The 25,424-nt window shown below is 31.6% G+C and overlaps 13 protein-coding genes across 18 annotated transcripts; 7 read left to right on the top strand and 6 right to left on the bottom strand.

Moving 5' to 3' along the window:
• Nucleotides 1-162: 162 nt before the first annotated feature.
• On the top strand, nt 163-1,195 carry LOC111426290 (oocyte zinc finger protein XlCOF19-like). The gene is made up of 2 exons (XM_023060767.2): nt 163-294; nt 341-1,195. Exons 1-2 carry the CDS (start codon nt 190-192, stop codon nt 1,157-1,159), a joined length of 924 nt encoding a protein of 307 aa, XP_022916535.2. The 5' UTR covers nt 163-189; the 3' UTR covers nt 1,160-1,195.
• Nucleotides 1,156-2,505, bottom strand: LOC111426315 (uncharacterized). Its single transcript, XM_023060805.2, has 2 exons — nt 2,307-2,505; nt 1,156-2,068 (listed from the first exon to the last, which is right to left on the bottom strand). Exons 1-2 carry the CDS (start codon nt 2,331-2,333, stop codon nt 1,601-1,603), a joined length of 495 nt encoding a protein of 164 aa, XP_022916573.1. The 5' UTR covers nt 2,334-2,505; the 3' UTR covers nt 1,156-1,600.
• A 374-nt stretch (nt 2,506-2,879) lies between these two features.
• Nucleotides 2,880-4,985, top strand: LOC139428854 (sentrin-specific protease 8-like). 2 transcript variants are annotated; one of them, XM_071196245.1, is made up of 3 exons: nt 2,880-3,065; nt 3,155-4,310; nt 4,767-4,985. In XM_071196245.1, the coding sequence occupies exon 2, from the start codon at nt 3,195-3,197 to the stop codon at nt 3,846-3,848; it is 654 nt and encodes a 217-aa protein (XP_071052346.1). In that variant the 5' UTR covers nt 2,880-3,065; nt 3,155-3,194; the 3' UTR covers nt 3,849-4,310; nt 4,767-4,985. The 2 variants fall into 2 exon arrangements, with proteins under 2 accessions (XP_071052346.1, XP_071052345.1); XM_071196244.1 differs by having other exon boundaries at nt 2,908-3,097.
• A 107-nt stretch (nt 4,986-5,092) lies between these two features.
• LOC111426291 (mitochondrial 2-oxoglutarate/malate carrier protein-like) lies at nt 5,093-6,471 on the top strand. Its single transcript, XM_023060772.2, has 5 exons — nt 5,093-5,151; nt 5,207-5,403; nt 5,466-5,798; nt 5,899-5,998; nt 6,200-6,471. Exons 1-5 carry the CDS (start codon nt 5,093-5,095, stop codon nt 6,405-6,407), a joined length of 897 nt encoding a protein of 298 aa, XP_022916540.2. The 3' UTR covers nt 6,408-6,471.
• Nucleotides 6,472-6,985: 514 nt separating this feature from the next.
• LOC111426300 (NFU1 iron-sulfur cluster scaffold homolog, mitochondrial-like) lies at nt 6,986-7,948 on the bottom strand. The gene is made up of 3 exons (XM_023060783.2): nt 7,856-7,948; nt 7,432-7,805; nt 6,986-7,379 (listed from the first exon to the last, which is right to left on the bottom strand). Exons 1-3 carry the CDS (start codon nt 7,918-7,920, stop codon nt 7,066-7,068), a joined length of 753 nt encoding a protein of 250 aa, XP_022916551.2. The 5' UTR covers nt 7,921-7,948; the 3' UTR covers nt 6,986-7,065.
• Nucleotides 7,949-7,970: 22 nt separating this feature from the next.
• Nucleotides 7,971-9,818, bottom strand: LOC111426762 (protein cortex-like). Of its 3 annotated transcripts, none has more exons than XM_071196237.1 (6): nt 9,734-9,818; nt 9,537-9,676; nt 8,768-9,449; nt 8,533-8,712; nt 8,212-8,347; nt 7,971-8,152 (listed from the first exon to the last, which is right to left on the bottom strand). In XM_071196237.1, the coding sequence occupies exons 1-6, from the start codon at nt 9,758-9,760 to the stop codon at nt 8,046-8,048; spliced, it is 1,272 nt and encodes a 423-aa protein (XP_071052338.1). In that variant the 5' UTR covers nt 9,761-9,818; the 3' UTR covers nt 7,971-8,045. The 3 variants fall into 3 exon arrangements, with proteins under 3 accessions (XP_071052338.1, XP_071052337.1, XP_071052336.1); XM_071196236.1 differs by having other exon boundaries at nt 9,501-9,676; nt 9,734-9,817; XM_071196235.1 differs by having other exon boundaries at nt 8,768-9,676.
• On the top strand, nt 8,080-12,656 carry LOC111426262 (putative inorganic phosphate cotransporter). Of its 2 annotated transcripts, none has more exons than XM_023060718.2 (9): nt 8,080-8,168; nt 10,195-10,317; nt 10,365-10,573; nt 10,642-10,878; nt 10,931-11,233; nt 11,443-11,601; nt 11,670-11,802; nt 11,858-12,099; nt 12,146-12,656. In XM_023060718.2, exons 2-9 carry the CDS (start codon nt 10,206-10,208, stop codon nt 12,281-12,283), a joined length of 1,533 nt encoding a protein of 510 aa, XP_022916486.2. In that variant the 5' UTR covers nt 8,080-8,168; nt 10,195-10,205; the 3' UTR covers nt 12,284-12,656. The 2 variants fall into 2 exon arrangements, with proteins under 2 accessions (XP_022916486.2, XP_022916483.2); XM_023060715.2 differs by lacking the exon at nt 8,080-8,168 and adding an exon at nt 9,168-9,251.
• Nucleotides 12,657-12,711: 55 nt separating this feature from the next.
• Nucleotides 12,712-14,582, top strand: LOC111426261 (cytochrome P450 9e2-like). The gene is made up of 3 exons (XM_023060714.2): nt 12,712-13,966; nt 14,010-14,279; nt 14,329-14,582. The coding sequence occupies exons 1-3, from the start codon at nt 12,811-12,813 to the stop codon at nt 14,496-14,498; spliced, it is 1,596 nt and encodes a 531-aa protein (XP_022916482.2). The 5' UTR covers nt 12,712-12,810; the 3' UTR covers nt 14,499-14,582.
• Nucleotides 14,583-14,608: 26 nt separating this feature from the next.
• Nucleotides 14,609-17,459, top strand: LOC111426288 (solute carrier family 25 member 16-like). The gene is made up of 4 exons (XM_023060765.2): nt 14,609-14,698; nt 15,201-15,324; nt 16,072-16,424; nt 16,580-17,459. Exons 2-4 carry the CDS (start codon nt 15,264-15,266, stop codon nt 17,114-17,116), a joined length of 951 nt encoding a protein of 316 aa, XP_022916533.1. The 5' UTR covers nt 14,609-14,698; nt 15,201-15,263; the 3' UTR covers nt 17,117-17,459.
• Nucleotides 17,460-17,470: 11 nt separating this feature from the next.
• LOC111426319 (cytochrome P450 9e2-like) lies at nt 17,471-18,328 on the bottom strand. Its single transcript, XM_071195998.1, has 3 exons — nt 18,107-18,328; nt 17,704-18,037; nt 17,471-17,640 (listed from the first exon to the last, which is right to left on the bottom strand). Exons 1-3 carry the CDS (start codon nt 18,326-18,328, stop codon nt 17,471-17,473), a joined length of 726 nt encoding a protein of 241 aa, XP_071052099.1.
• Nucleotides 18,329-18,729: 401 nt separating this feature from the next.
• Nucleotides 18,730-20,671, bottom strand: LOC111426270 (putative inorganic phosphate cotransporter). The gene is made up of 4 exons (XM_023060730.2): nt 20,486-20,671; nt 20,118-20,433; nt 18,980-19,725; nt 18,730-18,922 (listed from the first exon to the last, which is right to left on the bottom strand). Exons 1-4 carry the CDS (start codon nt 20,669-20,671, stop codon nt 18,770-18,772), a joined length of 1,401 nt encoding a protein of 466 aa, XP_022916498.1. The 3' UTR covers nt 18,730-18,769.
• A 234-nt stretch (nt 20,672-20,905) lies between these two features.
• On the top strand, nt 20,906-23,619 carry LOC111426258 (switch-associated protein 70-like). Of its 2 annotated transcripts, XM_071196234.1 has the most exons (4): nt 20,906-21,451; nt 21,509-21,685; nt 21,744-22,986; nt 23,166-23,619. In XM_071196234.1, the coding sequence occupies exons 2-4, from the start codon at nt 21,668-21,670 to the stop codon at nt 23,414-23,416; spliced, it is 1,512 nt and encodes a 503-aa protein (XP_071052335.1). In that variant the 5' UTR covers nt 20,906-21,451; nt 21,509-21,667; the 3' UTR covers nt 23,417-23,619. The 2 variants fall into 2 exon arrangements, with proteins under 2 accessions (XP_071052335.1, XP_022916478.1); XM_023060710.2 differs by lacking the exon at nt 21,509-21,685.
• Nucleotides 23,562-25,268, bottom strand: LOC111426269 (dynein regulatory complex protein 10). The gene is made up of 5 exons (XM_023060729.2): nt 24,504-25,268; nt 24,211-24,453; nt 23,950-24,161; nt 23,715-23,891; nt 23,562-23,659 (listed from the first exon to the last, which is right to left on the bottom strand). Exons 1-5 carry the CDS (start codon nt 25,232-25,234, stop codon nt 23,610-23,612), a joined length of 1,413 nt encoding a protein of 470 aa, XP_022916497.2. The 5' UTR covers nt 25,235-25,268; the 3' UTR covers nt 23,562-23,609.
• Between the last annotated feature and the right edge of the window lie 156 nt (nt 25,269-25,424).

The raw sequence follows: 25,424 nt of genomic DNA, 5'->3' as shown, positions 1-25,424 counted from the left end.
GATGATTTCTACGCCAACAAATATACATAATGAAGGAAATAAACAACACATTTAGTAATTTGTAGTATACAATGCTTGTAATGTTCTTGCTTTGTAAATAAACAAAACAAATAGAAACATTTTTAGTTTTATTAAATAAATAATTATTTTGTGTTGAGTGTAAAGTTGGTTGTCTATATCTGAGCAACGATGTTAACCTCAAATTGTAGGATTTGCTTGAAATTAAACGAGAATTTTCGCTCAATTTTCGACGAAAACATTGAATTAAAAATGTGCAAATGCTTCTCAATAAAGGTAAAAATAGTAATAATAAATTTAAATTATAAATATTTTTTTTTAGATAAAGAAAGATGATTTAAGTCCTAATCGGATATGTGAGAGCTGTTACATTAAATTAAACGATTTCTACGAATTCCAACAGCTTTATTACGAATCACAGAAAGAATTTGAGTCGAAATTAAACGGAGTTATCGTTAATAACGACAATAATAAAGTGTTTGTTGAAAGTGAGGTTACATTTAATGCAACATATGATTTAAATCAAAATTCTCAAACCGTTTTAAGACATTCAAGTGATTTTTACAACAAAATCGAAAAAATTAGTGGTAATAAAGAAATTGCTTTAAAGAAAAAATTTCCCTGTCAACATTGCAAAAAAGTTTTCACTCGTAGAAACAATTTAAACGTCCATCTAACTTTGCACGCAAAAACGAAACCTTTCACTTGCGAAATTTGCTTTAAAACGTTCGCGAACGAGCGACATTTAAAGACACATAAGATCACGCATACAAATAAGTATCGATGCGAGATGTGTCAAAAATCTTTTACGGTTCCAAGTAAGTACCAAAGGCATCTTAGGATACATTTCAAAGAGAAAGTTTTTATTTGCCCCGTTGAGAATTGTGGGAAATCCTTCACTGATAAAAGTAATTTAAAAGGACATGAATTTACGCATTTAAATGTTAAGTTATTTGGTTGTACCGTGTGTAATAAAAGTTATCGAACCCGTACTCAATTAAACGATCACATGAAATCGCATGATAACCCAAAGTTTTCTTGTAAAGATTGTGGTAAAAAATATAAGTGGAAATCGAATTTGTTGGTGCATCTCCGTAAAAAGGTACAAAAAGGTTGTTGTAACGAAAAGAAAATAAATTAATTATTAATTTTTTTATTAATAAACATTATACAATTATTTTCATTTACATTTATCCCAATTTTTTTTATAATACTTTCGTTTTTTTGACTGTTTCTTCTTGTAATTAACTGTTTTCTTTGGTAAGATTAAAATAAAATGAAAAGAAAATTTAAATGCAATAAAAAAAATTGAAATTCTAAATGGCGAGATCAAAAATGAGTCAAAATAACCGCAAAATAACTCGCGACCAAATAAATTTAAATCTACAATAATAATTACCCTAACGAATAAATAAATCAACAACAATATTTTTTAGTTTCCTTTCCAAGCGAAAGTTTTTATAATTAACAACAAAAAAGAACTACAAAGAGAATCACTTCTGGTGCTTCTTTAACGTTATTATTTTTTTTTTTAATTTTACACTTATTTCATAAAAAAAAATTAAAATTAACCGAAATTCTTTTACCGTTCATCATCGACTCTCAACTTTTCGATACAACTCGAAACAACCTCAACTTCCGGCAACCTAAAATTACCAAAATCAACTTTTCCCCCATCCCCAACAATACTCTCAAGGGATTTAGCCTTTTTTAATTGAGAGATCTCATCAACGTTATCAACGGTACTCTCGATAATCGCCTTAACAAGACTTGTACCCGGCGAATCGTTGCTGTCGTTATTCTCCGATCGTGTTCTATGCCGTTCTTCGCGTTGTTTCGTCGGGAGATTATAAGGGGCGTAACGGTTTGTCGGCGTTACATGCCGCACTTTTAATCCTATTGAAACATTGCTGACATATTTTGTATTAATCAACATTTTTAGGTTATTTTCTTTTAAGTATTCTCGACGAGGGGGTGCAGCACGTGATGATAAAGTATCCAATTCAGTCAAAGCGGCGTCTAATTCATTTACATTCGAAGGATTTGAAAACTAAAATGTAAAAAATAATTTTGAGGTTATGTTTTGACGTTTAAAAAAAAATGAGGTTATGTTTATTAAAATTAAGTAGGACAAAATCTTTTTTATTAATGATATAGATTAATACGAATTAAATTAATATTTAAAATAAAATTTTGTGTTATTATTGGATTTTAGAAAAAATGTATCATAAATAAACAAATAAGTGATACATAACCTAGATTAACAGCTGTAATAACTTTAAGCTCACCTTCACGTCCTTTTTACCATTGTACATCCTTACCGACACTTTTAGGATTAAAACTGCATATAAACGATAAAAAATTATTGTTTATTGAGTTTAAACGGATTTTGAGCGATTTAGAATGCAATGAAACGTTTTGTGTTATGAGACGCTCAATCAAAACAATGAGTGAGACAGATGTATAGAGTAAAGTGGTGTTGGAGTAGGATGGGGAATACCTTTTCATTACTCGTTGTGTTTGATTTTGAAATGATTTTAACATAACCTTCTCCATTTAATAATTTTTTCAATAAATAAACTTTTCTAAGATTAACACGATATTTTACGATAATGATTAGATCTAATTGTTTTAATTTGATAGAGATAATAAAAAATTAAAAAATTAATTATAATTTTGCCATCTATTATCGAATATATAAACTATTTAAAAGTAAATGTTTTTTTTAGTAAATTTTAACTATTTAAATATTAAAATAAGTTATTTTGCTTTATTTTATCTAAAATTTAAATTAGCGTATAATAAACTTAAACGTAAGTAAATTAGAAAATAAAAAAATAATTGCGCCATCTATATTGGTTAATCAGAAATTAACTTAAATAACATAACCTAACTTAAAATGACATTTAGCTGTCAACAATGTCAATTAAATTAGTAAATTCTCAAATAGTTATGAGGTATTATTAAATTCTTTTTGTTTAAAATAAAATAATAAGGCACCGGCGGTCGAAGAATTTTTTCAAAAATGTAACGTCACTAATAAGTAGGTTAGTGAGATCAATTCGTTTTAATAAGTTATGTAACGAAACGTTTAGGTTATATATGTGTCAGATGTGTTATTTTGAAATTTCCGTAGGATATGCGGAGTGTCTAGTTACACACCGGGCTCGGTAATAATGGATACTAACAATGTGATACTAAGTTATCATGAGAGCTTGCTTCGAAAATCCGATGTGGAGTTATTAAAAGGCCCCTGTTGGTTAAACGACACTGTCATATCATTTTATTTTGAGTACCTCGAGATAAACAAGTTTAAAAGCGATCCCATGTTATTGTTCGTCCCGCCACAAGTAACCCAGTGCATAAAAGTGAGTCCTTCAAACGAAATCGGCATCTTCCTTGACCCGCTCAATTCGCATAACAAAGATTTTATTTTCTTCGCACTCAACGACAACGAACAAACTGAATGTTCCGGCGGAAGTCATTGGAGTTTATTGGTATTCTCATATCCAGAGAGAGCTGTTTATCATTACGACTCATCGCGTGGGAGCAATCAACACCAAGCTTACGAATTCGCTAACAAATTATTTAAATTTTACGGCATGATTCGACATGGAAATTATAATGAACCTGATTGTCTTCAACAAACCAACGGATATGATTGTGGCGTTCATGTTTTATGTAACACAGAGAATATCGCTAATTATGCTTTAATTAAAAGACGAATTGAAGGTTGTCCTACGCTCGATAGACACAATGTTAGTAGCAAACGTAATGAAATTTTGGATTTAATCCATATACTAAGAAGAAATAGTATGAACAACAAATAATTAATTAATTAATTTTTGTGATGATGTGGTTTAAAAAAATGGGGTATTTTTTTTATTTAATAAGCTTTTTTAATTAATAAATGATTGCATTAAAAAAGTAATTTATTTTTAAAACGTAACCTAACATTAATGACACCTGTCAAAAATAAATATTAAAATTGTGCCTATTTTAATCTGATAAATAATAATTAACCTTGGTTATTATTGTTATTATGTGGTGCTTATCGTAATAATCATCTTTATATTCATCCTGTTTGTGCCATCAAGTAAATAACGATTATTTGTGCCTTAATCGGAAATGAGTAATTTTTATTATAAACCATCTCCTAATAACATTTCGAATCATTTTTGCTTGGTAACTTCAACATGATGGATAAAGCTTTATTCTCGTTGGTTATTCTTGTAATAATCTTCCAAATTTGTCTCTCTAAAAGCATTTCGGAGGAAAATCATCATTTAAGGGTAAATTTTTCGTATAAAAAAAATGTACACTAACCGATTTTGTTCTTACTTGTTTCGTTATAATCTCCTTTGTGTTTTTATGTTTTAATATTTTAATTTAGGTTAAAAGACAAAGTGATATCGGCCAACAAATTATCGACGTGATTATAAACCTGGCTTTAGAAGCTTTCCAATTATTTTCGCAAATTGGTGAATTTTTTTATGGATTAATGGGACGATAACTTAATTTCCTTTATTAATTATCCTTTTATTTAGTAATAAAATAGTTTTAATTCCTACTAATAAAGTGTTTTAATGTTTAGCTCCATTTCTTAGTTTGGATTTTAAATCAAAATGTAGGAAACTGTACAGTAAATTACTAACTTCACATGGTTTTAGTTTGTGTTATATTTAACGTTATTTTTAGCGTTATTAATTGTTAATAATTTAATTATTAAGTTATAATGATATAATTAGATCGAAAGGGATGCGCAAGATTTCCGTGGAGCATCTCCCCCAATTCAGCCACCAAATGGTGTTGATGGAGTCATTGGAATCGCTTGGGAGGTTATCCAAAAAATTCCGGGTGTTGGGCGCAAATAAAATAATCTTATTTATTAAGTAATTAGTTAATAATATTATTATTGTATAATTATTATTATGAATGTCACAATAAAACTTTTTTTCAACTCAAAACATTCGGTGGTAACTTCACGTCATTAAAATGTCAAAATTAAAGTGATTTGAAATGTTAAAAACTTAAACTTTTTTTGGTATTATGGCAAAATTCTTGTATAAATAGCATGGCAGATTCGGGCAGTGCCCCCGAATATGTTAAATTTATAATTGCCTCAACATCTGGGTAAGAATAAAATAAAAAAGTTGATGTAGTGGTTCGAAATTGATTTTGATTTTAGCATGGGGGCCACAGGAATATGTTATCCCTTGGATGTAGTAAAATTTCGGATGCAAGTGAGCGGAGAAATGGGAAAAAAAGCCGACCATACAAATACCTTACAATTTTTGAAGTCAATCTTCAAAAATGAGGGGTTTTTGGGGTTTTATGGCGGACTCTCTGCAAGTTTACTCCGACAAGCTACTTATACAGGAACTCGTTTGGGGGTTTATCAATCTTTATTTGATTATTTTTCTTCAAAGTGAGCGAATAAATTCCTTAAAGCAATGTGTATGAAAAAATTTTTTTTAGAGAGGGGCGTCCACCGACGGTTTTTCAAAAATTAATATGCGGTTTCGTTGGTGGATTAGCTGGTGGATTCGTGGGGGTCCCCAGCGATGTTGCAATGACTCGAATGGCCGTTGATGGTCGGTTACCGAAAGAACAACGCAGAAATTACACCTGGGTAGGCAACGCTCTTATTAGAATCTACAAAGAGGAAGGTTTTAAAGCGTTATTTCGGGGAACCATTCCCACGATAACCCGAGCTATCATTGTGAATATCGCTCAATTTGTGACGTATTCGCAAACAAAAATTTTCCTCGTCTCTTACGGTAAGAAAATCAACATTAACACGTGATTAAAATGAAACTGCGAGGCTTAAATTAAGAATTGTTGAGAAATCATTTTTGTACACGAATTTATTTTGTACAGGCATTACTGGAGATACCACACCTTGTCACATCATTTCGAGTTTGATGGCTACGCTTGTTTGTACTATAGCTATGTTACCTCCGGATATTGCTAAAACAAGGTTATAAATAACTCGAAATTCTTTAAAAATCCAATAGAAATAAGCAAATCTAGGATTGAAGTTATATTTAAAAAAATGATAACTGTCATAAAAAGTATAACCAACCTAAATTTAATTTAATAATATAATCTCAAATTATTTCTATTTGATTTTTTATTTTTAATTAAAATCTGTGAATTTATCTCGTTTAACATCAAATAGAATTCAAAATATGCGCGTAATCGACGGCAAACCTGAATATCGAGGAATTTTGGACGTTTGGGTGAAATTGGTTCAAAAAGAAGGGGTATTATCCCCTTGGAAGGGTTTTACCCCCATGTTAATACGTGGTATACCTATGGGTGTCGTTTTGATGCTGATGTACGAGACCCAATTTCGTTTATATAGGTGGTTTGTCATTGAAGAATAAAAAAATCAAAAAAGTAATGAACTGTATCAAAGTTTTTACAATATATTTCATTTTTGCTCCCCCATTTTTAATTTTATTAAATTAAATTCGTGTACTAAAATGATTTTGATTCCAAATTTATCGAAGTAAACCCCAGTTTCATTTTAATACACGAATTAGGTAAAACCTAACCTCACTTTATCCTCAATTTAGATATCAAAGCTGATTCGACGATCAGTCACATTTTATCGAGTGTAGTTTCGACTTGTGTTTGTACGATGTGGGCTATGCCCCCGGATGTTGCGAAAACGAGGTATTTACCAATACTAAATGATTTTGGGGTGATTATTAATTCTTTTTAGGCTACAAAACATGAAAATAATCGATGGAAAACCCGAGTACGCCAATGCTATCGACGTTTGGGTGAAAATGGCTCATATGGAAGGATTTAGTTCCCTTTGGAAGGGTTTTACTCCCATGCTAATACGTAGCCTACCAAAAAGCATGTTATTGTTTTTAATTTACGAAAATCAATATCGGTTATATCGAAACTATTTTCGAAAACCATGATTTAAATTTTTAAATTAAAAACAGTGATCTGTATTATCAACAGAACTTTAAGCGTTTAATAATAGATGGCGTTTTTATAAATCTAACATTCAATATCTAACAATTTAGTTTAGTCTGATTTTTCTAATTTTTCCTCGACTTTTCTAAAAGCCATTTTAGAGACGAGATCAGATTCCTCCTCGACTTGCTCTACAGCGACTACTTCGGGTATATAAAATTGTAACATGTTTTGTACACCGTTTTTTAAGGTAACGATGGAACTTGGACAACTAGAACAAGATCCTTGCATTTTTAGCTTAACCACACCATCTTCGTAACCCATAAATATGATATCACCACCATCCTCTTGCACGGTAGGTCTTATTCGAGTATCTAATAATTCTTTAATCATAATGACAATTTCATCGTCTTCTTCGTTAATTTCTAAAATAAATTTAATTCATTTTTTTTAGTTATTAATTATTTTGTGGTTTACGTGTATCGGTATTTGGAATTCCTTCTTTTAAAATGGGTAAACCGCTTGCGAAAAAATCCATTATCGTTGCGAAAATCTCGGGTTTTAATAATTTCCATTCAACATCATCATCTAATTTAGTCACAGTGATAAAATCGGGGCCAAGAAATATCCCTTTGACCCCTTCGATCCTAAAAAGCATTTTTCCTAATGGGGAACAAGATGACGATTGAACATTGGGGAAATCCATCGTTTGTCCAGGTTCGAGTACTTTAACTCCAGGTAAAAATTTTAAACTATTCGGGTTGGGTGTCTCTTGAGTTTGCACAAACATTAATTGGGGATTACTTGGAAAGAACGTTCTTTTTTGAAGAACATTTTGGTTAATGATGGCACTAAATTACACAAAAATTAATGTCATGTTACAATTTTGTGATTAATTTACCTTTTTGGTTGAGAATTTATCGTTTTTGTTAGGGTAGAACAAAATTTTAATGAATTGCGCCACATAATTTAATGTTTAGAAAAAAAAAAAAGTGAGGTTAATGTCAAATTATTTTTTTGTTTTTAGGTTGGCATTGATTTATTTTTAAATAAATATTTAATAATAAAAATAATTTAATAAAGTATCTGTTTTATCTTATTGCAGGTAAGTTATTATCGTTGAAATCGTGTTTAACACGACTTGGGGGATCTTCGAAAAAGTTCCAAAGGGAATAAGCGCTTCCAGCGCTACCAACAACTACAACAAAAATTAGGTATTTAAAATTAAATTGTTATTAATTAATTTAATGGTCTCACATAAAACTTTATTATCTCCGCTCCAAAAAAGCACGGGGATTCTACCAACGTTCCATTCTATGTGCTCAGTTGATTTATGAAACGAACTCAACACTTTTATATAACAAATTTGATTCGTTGTGTTGTAATAACTCATCTGTTAATGGAGAAAAATTATTAAAAATTAATTAACGTTTATTTTCGACGTTTTAAAATTTTAATTAATGATTTTAATTATTAAAGTCCCTAGGGACTTTATTAATTATTAACCTTTAGCGCCATCTTTTGAAAAAAAATCAAACTCGAAACGTCAAAAATAACATAACCTAATTTTTAGCTTACAACTAATTCTCCAGATAATTTATTAAATGTTAAATAATCGATGCATTTTGAGTTAGTTTCATCCAATTTATGTTCGATGGTATCTTTTGGGTTACAAATATTCCATAATTTCAACGTTCCGTTTTGACGATCCGATTGGGTTGCGATTAAACATTCTCTCCAAGGATGCCAAGCGAGACACTAATTAAAATAATTAAACAATAACAATTCTTTTAATTTAGTAAAGATGTTTAACCTTTATGGGTAAAGGCAACTTTGCACGTAATAATACATTAAAATAATCCATGGAGAACACGGTAAAATACTTATCCATCGAGGATGTAGCCAAATAATTCTCTTTGCAGGATAGTTTTATGGAAAGGATTCGTTTTTTTTCTTTAACGTTGGGAATGTAAACTTGCGTTACTTTTAATGATAAATTTGTGATGTGGTATTCGAAAATTTTTCCATCAGAACATCCGGCATATAAAACATCCTTTTTGGACCATTCAAAGCTGGTTATTACATTTGTGGGGGTAACTTCTTTTATATCAATTATTTCCGCATCCATATATTTATTATTAGTGATACTTAAGAAGAATCCCCCGTTTTTTTTAGCTATCGCTAACAAATTCCCGGTTAAATTGAATTTGACTCTCCGAGTTAGCCTACAATCAATATCAACGGAACAACTTTCCACTGAATAACATTCCGTGGTTTGCGGAATCCAATAAACTAAGGTACGCCTCTTATAAATCCCCGCCATAACATTGTATTGGTTCCAATCGCACAATTCTAATTTCACATCATCGATTACATTCCGAATTAAAATCGGCTCCTTCATAAACGGTCTCTTTCGCGATTTAACCGGCCAATTTTCTGTGGTGGTTTGAAAATATGTTTGTTTCGGAATCTTTAAGCCTAAAGTTAGGGCTAAACTAAAATAGAATTTTATTAAAAGTAAGTTTAAAAAAAAGTTCAATTCTTGCTTTTTCCGATAATTATTTTTTTTATGGATTACCAACCCATGATTGAAATATTCTTTGCCCTTTAAATCTTCATTTGTGGCGATTAAATCTTCTTTTGTATCCTTGTTATTGATGTGAAACATCATCATGGATAATTCTTCTCTTGACCGGATGAACCGATCACCAAAATTTTCATTCTAACCAAAAAAAATTTTTGTTAATAAATAAAGAATTATTCTTACATTTTTTGATACCATTTTTATTCTAAATCTTCTTAACATCTGCTTAAAATTGTACAAACAAGAAAAAACTCGTTTCAAAAAAAAATATTTTTAAATACAATTAAAAGCGCCATCTTTGAATCGACAGCGAAATCACCGACCACTTGTGGCGTTTCGAATTGACTGAAATCAGCTGATTCTTTTCTCCTCTATCTTATGACGCATTTTTTATTATTATTGTTATTATTTAACTTAAGATACAACGTAAAGTCCTCGTTTATTATTATTTTCTTTAATTATCATCCTTCCGCATTCTTTCATTTGAAAGGAGAAGTCGTAATCGCAACGCGCTTTCAAAACGATATCAAAAAGCGTCCAATGACTCATAATAACAGCACGTATTAGGTTCTTTGTTGTAAATTCGCTTTTATCCCATTTCAAAAGTTGATTTTAAGTTAGTTTTTTTAATTAAGTTTGATTTAATATTGATTTAGAATTGAATTGAATGGAGGAAATTGAGCGAGATCTCAGCGGGGTTATCAACGATGAAGATGAATATGATGGGAACAGCGATTATGATAGTGAAGATGAATTAACGAGGATTATACCACCACAAGGTAATTTTTCATTTCGCTAAATTAAAGTTAAATTAATCTTGTTTTAGTTGAGGATACGAAACAATGTTTAAAAGCTCGGCACCTCCTCGGAATCTTAGGATTCTTTGGGTTCGCAAACGTATATGCAATGAGGGTTAATCTATCTGTTGCAATTGTTGCGATGGTTAATCACACTGCTTTTCCAAATCCACAAGATAATGACACATCCAATGATTATTGCCCAATTCCTATGATGAGAAACGATTCAACTCCAACTGTGAGGACGCCTTTAATATTTATTTTTAATTATTAATGAGTGTTGTTTATGTTTGTTTTTATGCATAGAGAGATGGGGAATTCGCTTGGGATGAAGCTACCCAAGGAATTGTGTTGGGGTCGTTTTTTTATGGTTATGTTATAACCCAAATTCCAGGAGGAAGACTTGCCGAATTATTCGGAGGGAAATTAGTTTTTGGAATTGGTGTTTTAATGACTGCTTTGTTTACTTTGTTGACTCCGATTGCTGCTAGGATTAATTTTCCTTTGTTTATTATCGTTCGGGTTCTCGAGGGAATGGGGGAGGTGCTTAACAATAATTTAAACGTAATTTTATAATCTAATTAATATTTTTTAGGGGGTTACATTTCCATCGATGCATGCTATGTTAGCTCGTTGGATCCCGCCATTAGAACGAAGCCGATTTGCAGCGTACGTTTACGCAGGAGCGAATTTCGGCACAATTATTTCTTTGCCAGTTTCTGGTTGGTTATGTTCGGTTGATTTTATGGGGGGTTGGCCTTTAGTGTTTTACGTTTTTGGTGCATTGGGGTTTGTTTGGTGCGTTTTGTGGTTGTTGTTAGTGTATAATTCGCCAATGACCCATCCTCGAATCGATCGGCAAGAAAAAGAATTTATTTTAGCTAGTATTGGACCTCAGGTAATTTCATAGTAAAATTAAAATTGAATTGATTATACAACCAAATATACGAAGTCGATAAAGTAGGGATCAAAATTGACATGGACGTTTTAAAAAAAATTTTTATATTATTAATTTTATTCCAATTTAATGAATAATTAGCTCAAATTATAGCTTAATTCTCATTTATAAATAATTTGCATAATTGTCGTAATTAATTATAATTTTAGGATGAAGAAAAAAGTTCAATTCCATGGATGAAAATGTTGAAATGTTTGCCTTTATGGGCTATTTTAGTCACACAATGTGGTCAATCTTGGGCGTTTTACACCCAATTAACGGAAATGCCCACATATATGAGTGAAATTTTACATTTTGATATACAATCGGTAAAAAGATAACCTAAAATTTAATTAAACATCAATAATTAACAATTTATCGTTACCTTTTTGAATAGACTGCGAATTTATCAGCAATTCCTTATTTGACGAGTTGGATCTTTGGCATATTTGCGAGTATATTCGCCGATTGGCTCTTAACGAAAGGATATCTCTCACTTTCCGTATCATATCGAGTATTTAACTCGATAGGTATAATTAAATAACTTAACCTTAATTAAATCGTTTAATAACAACTTAATTTTAGCTTCAATCATTCCTTCGCTTGGTTTATTGGGTGTTGCTTGGTTGGGATGTGATCGAGTTAGCATCCAGGTAGTTTTAGCACTTTCGGGTGCTTTCACGGGAGCTGTTTACGCCGGGAATCAAATGAATCACATCGCTTTAAGTCCTAAATACGCGGGGACAATGTATGGAATTACAAATGCCGCTGCAAATCTTTGCGGGTTCTTAGCTCCGTATGTTATCGGAACTATCATTCAAGGAAGGGTAATTTTTAATACTTTTAATTCCAAATATAATTGCTAGATTTTAGGAAACTTTGGGGCAATGGAACTTGGTTTTCTACTTAGCTGCTGGGATTTGTATGGGCACAAACCTATTTTACGTCGCTTTTGCAAGCGCCAAAGAGCAATCATGGTCAAGATCACGCCGGTTGAGCAACGTTAACTGACAAGCGCTTTATTTGGCGATATTTGTTGATGCCTAATTAGATTAATTTATTTTTTTATCTAATTTTAACTCGGTTAAATCAAATTTTAAACATATCATCAGTATTATCGAAATTTGTTTGATTATGCAACCAAACATATAAAGTCGGTAAAGTAGCGATTTGGCGTTTTATAAAAAATATGTTTAAATTTTTATTTTTATTGATTTTATCCAGGTTTAATATGTGATAAGCTCAAAATATAGTTAATTCTCAGTTATTATAAGAAATCGATGATTTTTTTATTAAAATAAAATTTTTGGGCGGTTAAAAATGTACAATTAAAAATTGTATTTATAAATAAAATGTTCTGAATAAAACGATTTATTCTTAATAACGCATTTTTTATCAATTTGATTAGATAAATTCCAAAAAAAAACCAATATTAATCGAATCCGAAAGAAGCTGTTGCTAGTTGAGTTACATAAACCCCAAAAATAAACAAATTTAACCTTCCAGAGTTCTTTAGAAGGTGAGCAACGCCCAAAAAAATGTTGTGCTTAACTTTAATCGCAATAATTGCATCAATCCTAATCATTTACTACATAAACTCATTAAATTATTGGAAAAAACGAAACGTAGCCTTCATAAAAACTTTTCCAATCCTGGGCGGAATGAAAGATGTGATTTTAAAGAAAAAAAACTTAAGTGAGGTCATTTTAGAATATTACAAAAAATGCCCTGAGAAGAGATATTACGGAAGCTTCTTATTCACAAAGCCTTGTTTAACTATAAAAGACATCGATTTAATCAAAAAAATAACTGTAAAAGATTTCGATTATTTTGTGGACCACATTCGCTCCATCAACACCGACGCTGAACCCCTTTTCGCGAAGAATTTAGCTGCATTAAGGGGCCAAAAATGGAGAGAAATGAGAAACACGTTAAGCCCGTTATTCACGGGTAGTAAAATTAGAATTATGTTCAATTTAATTTCCGATTCGGCGAAACAACTCAACGAATACTTTTCCGATCAATTCGAAAACGATGAAATTGTCGAGTTTGAAGCGAAAGAAGTCATGTCGAGGATCGCAACGGATATAATCGCGACTACTTCTTTTGGGATTGAATGTAATTCGTTAAAAGAAGACACCGAGTTTTATAAAATGGGTAAATTATTGGTTCAAAGTAATTTGACAGCTTATTTTAAAGCGATGATGCAGTCTATATCACCTAAATTATCGAGAAAACTCGGAATTAGTCAAGTACCTAAAGAAATAAGTAATTTCTTTAGTGGGGTTATTAAGGAGACCTTGAAAGAACGCGAAGAAAAAGGAATTATCCGCCAGGATATGATTCATATTATGATGGAAGCAAAAGGAAAGAAACGCCCGGAAGAGAATTTAAACATCCCCGAAACCGGATTTGCTGTTGTTAAAGACGATGATCACCAAAAGAATGATTCCAATGAGAACGAATCAACCCCAATAAACGTCGAAGATATTATAGCACAGGGTTTTGTGTTCTTTTTGGCCGGATTCGAAATCGTTTCAACAATGATGGCCTTTTTATGTCACGAATTAGCCCTTAACCAAGATATCCAAAAGAAATTACAGCAAGAAATCGATGTAGCTTTTAATAAAACAAATGAGAAATTAAATTACGAAGAGATGGTTCATATGAAATATCTTGATATGGTTATTTCTGGTAATAACAAAATAAATTTGTTTCTTTTAACATTTTTTTAAAGAAATTTTAAGGAAATGGCCTCTTGGAATTATGTTGAGCCGCGAATGCGTTCGCGATTATAAATTAATAGGGAGCGAAATTCACGGGGAAAATGACATTGTTATTGAAAAAGGAGTATCGATTATGATTCCAGTTTATGGAATTCATCGCGACCCTAATTTTTATCCAAATCCCGATCATTTCGACCCCGAACGATTTAATGATACAAATAAACACAATATTAATCCTTATGCATATTTACCATTTGGAATTGGACCAAGAAGTTGCATTGGTACGTGAAGTAAAATCGAAATTTGTTTAATATAATTATTTTTTTGTAGGATCTAGATTAGCTTTATTAGAAGTTAAGGTGCTTATTGTTTATTTATTGAGGAGATTTGAGTTAGTTGTGATTGAGAGAACTGAAAAACCGTTGAGGATTAGTCCCAAAAAGCCCGGGTTGAGTCCAGATAGTTTTTGGTTGGGGTTAAAACAAAGGATACATTTTTAATGAATTAATTGAACAATACATGTATTATTATACGTAATTGTTGTAAAATGGGTTATTTTTAAATAAAATTAAATTTGCAACTAATTGCGCCATCTCTTAACGATTAAAAGAATTAAGCCATGTAAACATGGCCGCTTAAAGTGTCAAAAGCACCGTTTTAATTGTAAATATATAAAAGAAGATGTTAATAATAATTAATCGTAAGCAAATAATACGTTTTGAATCTCTCTAAGTAATGTAATAAGTAATAAGATTCGTCGGATCAGTTTTTATGGGGAGATTTGACAAAACACTTAAAACATAACCTCAAAAAATAAATTTGTCCTTCAATTTAAAAAAAAGTCAGCATTAAAAATACAAATTTGGCTTGTTACGTGAACCACGTGTGCATTTCCATTTCGTGACGATAAGCAGCTACTTACTTATTTAAAGTAAAACCTCGACGTAAGTCGTTTGCCTAAAAAAATAAATGTTGCACAATTTCCTTAAAAGAGAAAGTATTTTGCGCGTAGAGTGAGAAGCAACAAGGACGACTTTGTGGAGGGAGCCCCTTTTTTTGTAATTAACTCTTTCTTATCCGGCTTCGAAACTGTGAGGATTCTCTTTGGCCCGAATCACTCGATTTAATCGTGCACGTTTTAGTAGCGAGATAAAAAATCAAAACGCGACGTTATTTATGTATTATCGGTTTAAACGTTGCAGGGTGAACATCGAAAGTTGAAATTGAAATAGAAATTGTGGTGCGAAAGCGAAAAGAGGATTACGATGGCTTTGAAAACGGAAAATAAAAATTTGGAATTTGTTGTTAAGAATCTTTTGGCTGGAGGTAAGTGGAAAGTTTTTCATTTCTATTTTTAATTTCGCAACTTTTCCGGCTGATTTTGTCATAGAGAAAGTCTGTCCGTAAACATCAACGATTTAAGTGTTAATTTTATCAATTAATTGTTTCCCTTTTTATAATTGTTGAAGTGTTTATAACGCTTTTCATTAATAACAAATACTTTCTAATCTAAACTATTTTTGTTTAAACATATAAAAAAATTAATTAATAAAAAATGTCAATGTCAAAATTTTTTTTGGTAACCACGGAAACTCATTGTTTTGATTGAATTTCTAATCAAATAATTCATTAATTAAAAAGTGTTATTGCTTTAATATTAATTTAAATATGTCATTTTAATAATTTATTTGAATAATTAATAATTTTAAATAAATAACAATTTCATTTATTAAATCGAAATACCATTGACGTGCTTTTAACACAAAAGAATTTTTGACATATCATTTAAAAATAGAATTTTTGAACTTTGCCTCATATTTTTCCATTCTTTTTCATAGACGCTGTTTAAATCACATCATATTATGCAAAGTGGACCCGTTTAAATCTTTTTTACGCAAGGATCTTATCTTACACGACCTATGTTAATGGAGGTCGTTAAAACGTTTAACCTAAAAGCATAATTTTTTTAAAATACTTTTTATTGAATTATTATCTTTTATTAAAACCACTTTTAATTATAATTTAACACCTTATTTATTTATTAATCATTGATTTATTTCATTTCTTTTTGAGGTGTTGCTGGTATGGTATCAAAAACAACCGTAGCACCTTTAGATCGAGTCAAGATTCTTTTACAAGCGCACAATAAGTACCACGCCAGACACGGTGTGGTACAAGGTTTAAAACGGATTATAACCTCTGAGGGGCCTTTGGCTTTGTACAAAGGAAATGGGGCTCAAATGGTGCGGATTTTCCCCTACGCCGCGGCTCAATTTACTTCGTTTGAGATTTATAAGCGATATCTCGATGGGATCTTTGGGAAAACGTCGCATGTCGATAAATTTATAGCTGGTGCATGTGCTGGATTAACCTCTGTTAGTTTAACGTATCCTTTAGATACGATCCGAGCACGCTTAGCATTTCAAGTAAGTTTTTAATAATCATTTAATCTATTATTCAGCAAATTTTATGTAAATTCATTCAAATGAGATTAGAAAAGAACGGACTTTGAACTTTGATTTTTGCTTAACCTAAAAATAATGACACATATGTACATATATCACTTTTTCTTTTTTTTTAGATTAGCGGAGAGCACATTTACACAGGTATTGCACATGCAGCAACGACAATTTTTAAAGAAGAAGGGGGAACCCGCGCTTTATACCGTGGATTTATCCCTACATTAATGGGAATGGTCCCGTATGCCGGGTTATCGTTTTATAGTTTTGAATATTTAAAGTTTGGTTGCATGAAATATTTACCCAACCTAACCTGTAATAAATACTCAAAAAATACGGGAGGATTAGTTTTAGCTGTCCCCGCGAAATTAATTTGCGGAGGATTAGCCGGGGCGATCGCTCAAAGTGTTAGTTATCCGTTGGACGTGACTCGGAGGCGGATGCAACTCGCTTTAATGAACCCCGACACGAGTCATTTCGCGAAAGGAATGGTTTCGACGTTGGTGCATATTTATAAGGAGCATGGTGTGGTAAATGGGTTGTATCGGGGGATGTCGATTAATTATATGAGGGCGATTCCGATGGTTGCTGTGTCTTTTAGTACGTACGAAACGTGTAAGCAGTTGTTGGGGTTAGATACCGGGTTAACGGTGAAGTAAAAATGATTTAGAGTAAGATTTTTGGTACTTAAAGACAATAAAAAGGGAATTAAATTAAGAAAATGGTTGGGTTGGAAAATTACACATTAAAGCAGTATTAGAAAGAAATAAAATTAATTTGGCTCTCTTAATATAAATTATGTACAATATTAATGTAAGTACCTGTTTATTTTTGTATAAAGAGATTGTATAGTTATTTTTTTTTGTTTTAAATAAAAAATAAACTGCTTGATATTTATCGTAATTATAATTTATGATATCGAGCAGTATTAAAAAACATTTTATTTTTATTAATCTGTTTATTATTTGATTACGTTATAATAAATGTTATTCTTTATCGTTACTTAAATTCTATCAAATCATAACCTTCTTCTTTAATCCCAACCAAAATCCATCTGGGCCTAAAAATGGATTCTTCGGACACAATTTTAAAGGTATTTCGGTCTTTTTAACCGCAATTATTTCAAATTTCCTCAATAAATGAATAATTAGCACTTTTATTTCTAATAAAGCTAATCTTGAACCTGAAATTATAGGTTACGTTTTAAATGTCATTCTTTTTAGGTTATGCTTGGTTTTTTGATTACTGATACAATTTCTTGGGCCAATTCCGAAAGATAAATAAGTGTAAGGATTGATTTTATCTTTATTGTTATCGTTCAGGATCGAATTTTTCGGGGTTTGGGTAAAAATTGGAGTCTCGGTGGAGCTAGGGATACCACCTTTGAAATCTGGAGATCTCCTCACCCGCTCCATCCCTAGGTGGAGCCCATAAATTGGGGTTAAAATTCCTAACCCTTTCTCAATGATCATCTCATTCTCCCCGTTTATTTTACTCGCAGGGATGTAGTAACTACGGACGCATTCGCGATTAATATGACCTGCGGGGGCCGCTTCCTCAAAATTTCTACGAAACCCACCCTAACTGACTCATAACAATAATTAATTTTGTTTACCTGAAACAACCATATCGAGGTATTTCATTCTTACCACATCCTCATAATCCAGTTTTACCCCATCTATTTCATAAATTGAATTGATTTCTTTTTCTAGTTTACTTGGGATATCTGGATTAGCAGCTAATTCGTAACAAAGAAATGACATTAACATTGAGACGACTTCAAATCCGGCTATGAAAAATAAAAATCCTTGAGCTGCGATATCGTCAACACTAAATAAATCAGAATTTGGAGATTTATGAGCCTCAATCATGATCTGGATCATATCAGGTCTGTTAATTTTTTTTCCTTCCCGTTCTTTTAAAGTTTCTTTTACAATGTTTCTAAAAAACCCAGTTATTTTTTTCGGAATCAATGTAATGCAGAGTTTTGAAGCTAATTTAGAGAAAAGTTTGTAAAAGATTAATTTTGAAATGAACCAATAACACCCTTATGGCAACAATCGAGCTGTTTATTGCTTTCTTGCACCAAATTCCAAACGCTGTGGTTGCAGTGATATTGGTTGCTATTTTCGACATGATTTCTTTCATTTCAACCTACCAAATATACCAAAAAGTATTCGTTTAATTGTTTGGCACAATGCAGCATGGAATTTTTTTAATAGAAAGGTTGCGTCATTTGGGTTGCCTACCTTAACCCAACATAAACTCAACAAAAATTTTTTTATTTTATTTAATTTAATATCAAATTAAAATTAAGATTCAACATTTTTTGAGATACCACTTTGATTATTTTGACAATCCCAATTTTGTCTCTTCCCAGATCCAAAAATAACATAAAAAATATTAACGACTACATAGATTCCTCCAGCAATAAAAAAAACCGTGTTCCATTGCGATTCATCACTCTAAAAATATCACAAATTAATTATTTTTACTTTAATATTAATCGAAGATAATCTTACTTCGTCTTTCACAATTAACTCAACGACTAAAGGGGCTACGATCGCAAAGATGTTTCCGAATCCGTTTGTAAAGCCCATGGTGGTTCCTGCGTAAGTTGGGGCGATATCCATGTGGTTAACTTGGAATCCACAAAAAATCGCTGAATTTAATCCAACGGCTGCAATTAAAAGGGTTACAGCGACTGCGGGGGATGGATTTTTTAATATGCCCAGGATAAAAAGTGATATAGCAGGTCCAATCATCCCAACTGTAGTTATTATTTTCCTTACAACCCCAACAGAAAATATTTTCTTGTTTATACTAAAATCGGTGATGTAACCAAACGGAAAACTCAAAACCCACAACGCAAAATATGGAGCTGCTGATAACAACCCATTCTTTTCGATATCAAATTGTAAAACTCCTTTCATATAAGTTGGAATTTCTGTCATTAAGGTCCAATAACTCCACATTTGCCCCGAATTTGCAACCAAAATTGCAATTATTGGAAGTGAGGTTACAATTTTTTTCCATGGTGTTATCGCTTTCGTTTGGTTTTGTTGCCCCGAACCTTTTAGGATATATAATTTTTCTTCGTCTGTGATCGTTTTGTACTCTTCGGGATTATTCCCCGCTCTCCAAATCCACATTAACACCCATATTAATCCAAAACAACCATATAAATAGAATGCTCCGGGCCAACCTATTGTACTCGCAGATATCCAACCAGTTAAAGGCATCGAAATTACCGTTCCTAAAGGACCACCTAAAATAATAAAATTAGATTAAATTAAATTTTTGAGATTTTATAGGTTATGTATTGTTTGTTTATAATTTCAAATGTTTATGTGTTTACGCCATCTATTATCGAAAAGAGGAACTATTCACTTAATTTTTGAATTATTTTTTATTAAAAAATTTGCATTAATTATTTAATTAATTATTAAAAGTATTATTTTAATATGCCTTTTTATTAATGTTTTTGTTATTAATATTTAACGGAAAATTTTATTCATTTATCCTGCCATCTATTATTTTTATATTGTACTATTGAATAATGACATTGACATTTACAAATTTATTAAATTGTAATTTAAATGTAAATTATTAAATTTTATGGGTATTAAAATGTATTAATTGAAGAAAAAAGTGATTTACCTGCATAAACAAACGTTCCCATTCTGGATCTTTCCCTCAAAGGAATCCATTTACTTAACATGTTATGAACGCAAGGGAAAAAGAATCCTTGAGTAAATCCTTGGGAAATTCTGCAAACCATAACACCCCAAGTACTAAAATTAGCGAATGTTGGAATTAGAAAGGTAAAAATTGATGAGATGGTCATCGCGATCGTTAAAATCCATTTCGCCCCGAATTTTTCAGCTAATTGTCCAGCTCCGATTTGGGGAACGACGTAGCCCCAAAAAAACGATGAAAGGAGAGTGCTTTTGGTGTCCATCGTCCAGTTATAAGTCTTTAAAGAAAGTATGATGATTCTAATTACGAAATTTGGGGACGACACTTACTGGAAAATTGGGATTTATCGTTGGATCGGTCATTGCGACGATTCCAATCGATAAATTGATCCTCATCCCATATCCAATCACCAACAAAAAGAATAAAAGCAATAATTGTTTGTGTCGAACTCCAAACCATGATTTTAACACGAACTTTTGAGAGGATTTCGTTAAAACTTCCGTATTAACAACCATAACTTGGGTGATAATTGAACTGAACTTATTGAAAATAGTAGAGTTTTCGAAAGTTTCCTAGAACTAAGATAACACTCAAATTTCGTTCTCGTTTAGGAATACTTTTTGGTCAAGTGCTTGTACACATTATCAAAACATACCAAATAACTGTGTAATCTAGAAAAGTTTGTGTGCACGTTTCGTTAAATGTTTGATCTTTAAGGAATTTGGAAGTATCAATACATTAAATTGATTGTTAAAGCTTTATTATCATAGATATCAATTAAGTGAACAAACAAACCACTAATATTAATGGAAACACTTAATTAACATTACATTTTCGTTTTAAAGCACTCAATTATGATTAAATTCAAAAAAATACTTATCCTTTTAAGACGTTATTATTCGTTGGGAGTGAAATTAGCTTGTTATGGTTACCATGGTAACGCAATATAAATGAAATATTTTTGATTAATTTCAAATGTCAAATTTTATTTTAATTAAATCAATTTAATTAAGTAATGAATACGTTATTAAAAAAAGGAAATAGTAAATGCAAGAAAAAAATTGTTTTAATGGTCATCTGTTGAACTGGAATCGAATGACTCATCGACCGAAGTAAACATAAAAAAGATAACAACCTCGGGTATGTATGTACGAGGCGGAGAAACAGGAAAGCGAAAGCACTCTCGCTCTCATAACATGTCTGTGCTGCTAGAAAACGTGACCAACTGTTTGTGGCACGCATTCTCTTCCCTACAACAGGATAAAAGCGGGCTCGTTAATAAATCAAAATTGAAGGTAAATCCATTTTAAGAACCCCATCTTTTAATCAAACCGAGAACTAATCAATTTAAGGGTGGTTTCTTAATTAAATCGAAACAGGTGGTTTTCTTAACATTACTCATCTTTAATTTCATCCTATTCGTTAACAACAAAATTGAGTTAACAAGGAAATGGAACGAGGAAGGTTTTAAAACGATAAAAAAATGTTTATGTTGATTAATGAATAATTAAATGAATCACGTTTACCTTGTAATATAGGTCACTTGTTTTAGCAATTTAAAATTTTAATTTTTAACGATTCTTTTAGGTCTTAACGGCGAATATTGGAACCCTTTTGGATCTATACGGAGTCGAACGAGGATTGGAACATTACAAAAACACAGCGACGTTAGATTTTGATCAATTAAAACATTATTTACAACATGAAGTATTTTCCTCCCTTCCGGATAAACTCCCTTTACCGGAACTTCGAAATTATGAATCAAAAATCGCCGAAATCTGCTGGCTAATTTGCCACAAAAACCACACTTGCTCAAATGAATCGTTTCAAGGTTGCCTATTCATGATTTTTAGAATTTTTTGTTTACTCGCTGAAATTAATCGAGAACAGAATACGAAAAATTGTTACCAAGTTCTTTTACATCCAACGGAAGCTTGTTATTTGGCTCAAAGTTTGGCACATTCTCTGGGGAGTGTTTTCGATGAGGAAGATTTTAATAATTTAAGCGTTTCAATGGGGGGGTTTCGATTAAATCCTTTTATTGCCGTTTTAGAGTCACGGTGTTTAAACGAAATTAAAGATCGAGCTGCAATTGAAGAAGCTGTAACTGATATTTACCACACCTTCGTTGAAGATGTCATTAAAAAAGGGTTTTTGTATAAAAAAGGTTACATTTTCCCAACGATGAAAGAATATTGGTTTGTGTTGAGACCATCGGAATTAACTTACTATAAAACTAGATCCGAGCGAGATAAATCAGGCTCGTTAACCATCGAATCAACCTGCAAAATTGAGCCTAAAAATGGTTATAAAATCACTCTTCAATGTTCCGAGAGGAATTTCGAATTAGAAGCGAGTAATCACATGACACGGCTCCAATGGATTTCGGCACTTCAATTAGCAATCGAGCACTCATCAAGCGGGCAATCTTACCAAAGGGTACAAGCCACTAAAAGGAAACAAATTCGGCAAGGGAGACTCCAAGAAATGTTACGGGCCAAAGCTTTACTTCAATTAGAAAGAAACGCCAGACAAGTCGCTGAGGGGCAAGCTAAAGAACTCGAAGCAGTCGTTAAGGAAGAAACGAAAAAATTAAACGAACTAGAACAAATAAAAGATAAATTAGAAAAACTTTTGGAAGAAGAAACTCAAGCTAAAAGAGACGAAGAAATCGTCCGGGCGTTACAAGCGCGAGTTTTAGCGGAAGAATGGGATAAAAGGGAAGAATTGGAACGACTACAAGAAGAACAGCGGGTTTTATTAGATGAAGAAAGGGGGAAACGAATCGAATTCGAAGAAAAACAAAAAGATAAAGAGCTACAACTTAAAGGTAAATAAAAAGTGAGGGTGGAATTAAAATTTGTTGACGTTTATAGTGTTATTTGCATCCGCGAGATGGCGATTAAAATAAAATTTAAATAAAGTTTCTAGATACTAGGGACTTTATTTTTTTATCATTGAAATCTCAAGATGTAAATTTAACCTAAAAATTTTTTTAAAATTTGTTAGCTGCGGAAGAACTTTTACATCAATTAGAAACCGAAAGAAAGATGTTGGATGAGCAATTAAAAATGGCCCACAATAAAATTCAAGTTTCCGAGGAGACGAAAGAAATTTTAGAGTCGAAATTGATGCAATTTATTCCGCTGAGGGATGGTGACCGGATACGGAGGGCCCATTCTTTTATGCCGAGCACGAAAGATCGTCCGATTTCGTTTGAAGTTCGCGCGGCGACGCTTCGGAGGCCGTCGAAACAATAACAAGTAATTAATTAAATCTGATAATTCTTTTTATCTAAATTTGTTTAACTAAATCTCTAGATTATGTATGAATTAAATATGAATTAACTTGAATTAATTTAAAGACTTAAACTAAATTATAAATAAAATTATAAATTTTAATATATTACTGTAAAATTTATTAAAAAAAGATTGTATATAATAAAATAATTTTTTAATCAGCAGCTTCACCCACTGCTTCAATTGCTGATTCCGATTTTCCCGCTACAACAACATCACAATTAATTTATATTAATCCATATTTAATTTGTATTTATACCTTTTTTCTTTCCCTTCTTTCCACCTTTTTTCTTTTTCCCTTCGGTATCTTCTTGGGGTTCTTCCGGAGCGGGTGGAGGTGGCTCATCATCGTCATCATCACCAAACATATCAACTTCCGGTTCAGGTTCAGGCTCCGGGGGAGGTGCTTCAACTTTCGCCTTCTTTTTAGATTTTTCTTTTAAAATATTAAATGAAACACCCGTATATAACCAAAAACACATTAAAAAACTTACTCGCAAGTTTTCTTGCTTTTTTCCTTTCTTTATATGCTTTCCAACATCTTTGAATTATTCTCGCGGATCTGTTAATAATAAATGCGTAATATTTTTTATTAAAAACATCTTCGTCATATTCTTTTTTCTCGGCCATTAATTCTAAGTATTCCTCTTCTTGTTCATCAAGTTTTGCTTGGAGTGCGTCCATTTCGGCTTTTTCAACGTCATATCTTAAAAAATAATTTTAAAATTTTATTAATTTCATTATTTTTAACGCACTCTCCTTGAAGCTTTTCTAAATCAGCTTGCCGATCACCGATTTCTTTGTCGTATTTCTCCAACCAATTCCCCAGTTGCGATTCAACCTTTAATCTTTTTGCTCGTAACAGCTTTTCGGCTGCTAAATGTTGATCTAAAGTTTTGTTATAACTCAACGTAGATTCTTTCGCCTCCTCGGCTAAATTCATCTCTCGTTCTTCGCTTAATTTTGAGTGCTTTATCATTTCTTTTTCAGAAGTAGATCTTAAATTTTTTTAAATTATAAACTAATTAAATATTAGTTTTTTACTTACACCCTTTTTTTAATATCTTCGGCTAATTTTATTTTTGTATCTTCGATTTTTTCCGTATACATCCGAATTAAATTTTCTTTAACATCTAATTGAGTGCTTAATTCATCCGTTTGTTTGTTTAATCGCTCTTGGAGGCCCGCAATTAAGCTTTTCGCCTCTATATTATCTTTGTAGGCGTTCTTTAATATTTTCTCTTTTTCTTTTTCGTCTAATGCTGATTTTGAAAGCTTATCTTTCGCTGCTATTTTTAGTTGAACCATCCCTTGCAGTAAAGTCATTGATAATTGATCTAATTCAATATTCCACGTTTCCAAGAAACTCACTAAATCGGGGTTTGCAAAAATTATATCAATACTTTTCATTAAGTGGACATCATATTTCTCTTTCATCAACATAGATCGTTCTTGTAATTTTGTTGATACTGTATCGGTTGTTGAAACCATGGAACGATTTTCGCTCTCCATTGGAAGGGAATCTAAATATAATTCGCATGCTCCTACTATGTAGTTGACTTGTTCCTGCTGGAGATATTTAGAGAGGATTTCTCCGTTATTGTGGGTTAAAAGCCCCAAGAGGGCAGCTATTTTAATTTTTGTGATTGTTTCATCTATAACACTTAAAACCCTATCTGTTTGTATTTCAATCTCCAAATCATCATGCGTTTTAGTTTTAATTATATAAGATTCATTAAAAACAGTTTCTTCAGAATCGCTTTTTTCTCCAACAACCATTTTTGACAGTTTATTTTATTGACATAGTGTTACCATGGCAACCAATAAAAATTGCATTATAATTTATCTAAACTTAATTTTATTTATTAAGATATATTAATAAAAAAATTCTTTTTAAATTTGTTATTTAATTCTATATCTAATAATTATTTATTTTATATTAAGTTTACATCTTATATTTAAGTTACTA

The sequence above is a fragment of the Onthophagus taurus genome, chromosome 5, assembly GCF_036711975.1.
Source record: "Onthophagus taurus isolate NC chromosome 5, IU_Otau_3.0, whole genome shotgun sequence".
Lineage (NCBI taxonomy): Eukaryota > Metazoa > Arthropoda > Insecta > Coleoptera > Scarabaeidae > Onthophagus > Onthophagus taurus.
The sequence above is the reverse complement of the archived record's forward strand: the minus strand, read 5'-3'. Positions and strand labels throughout refer to the sequence as shown.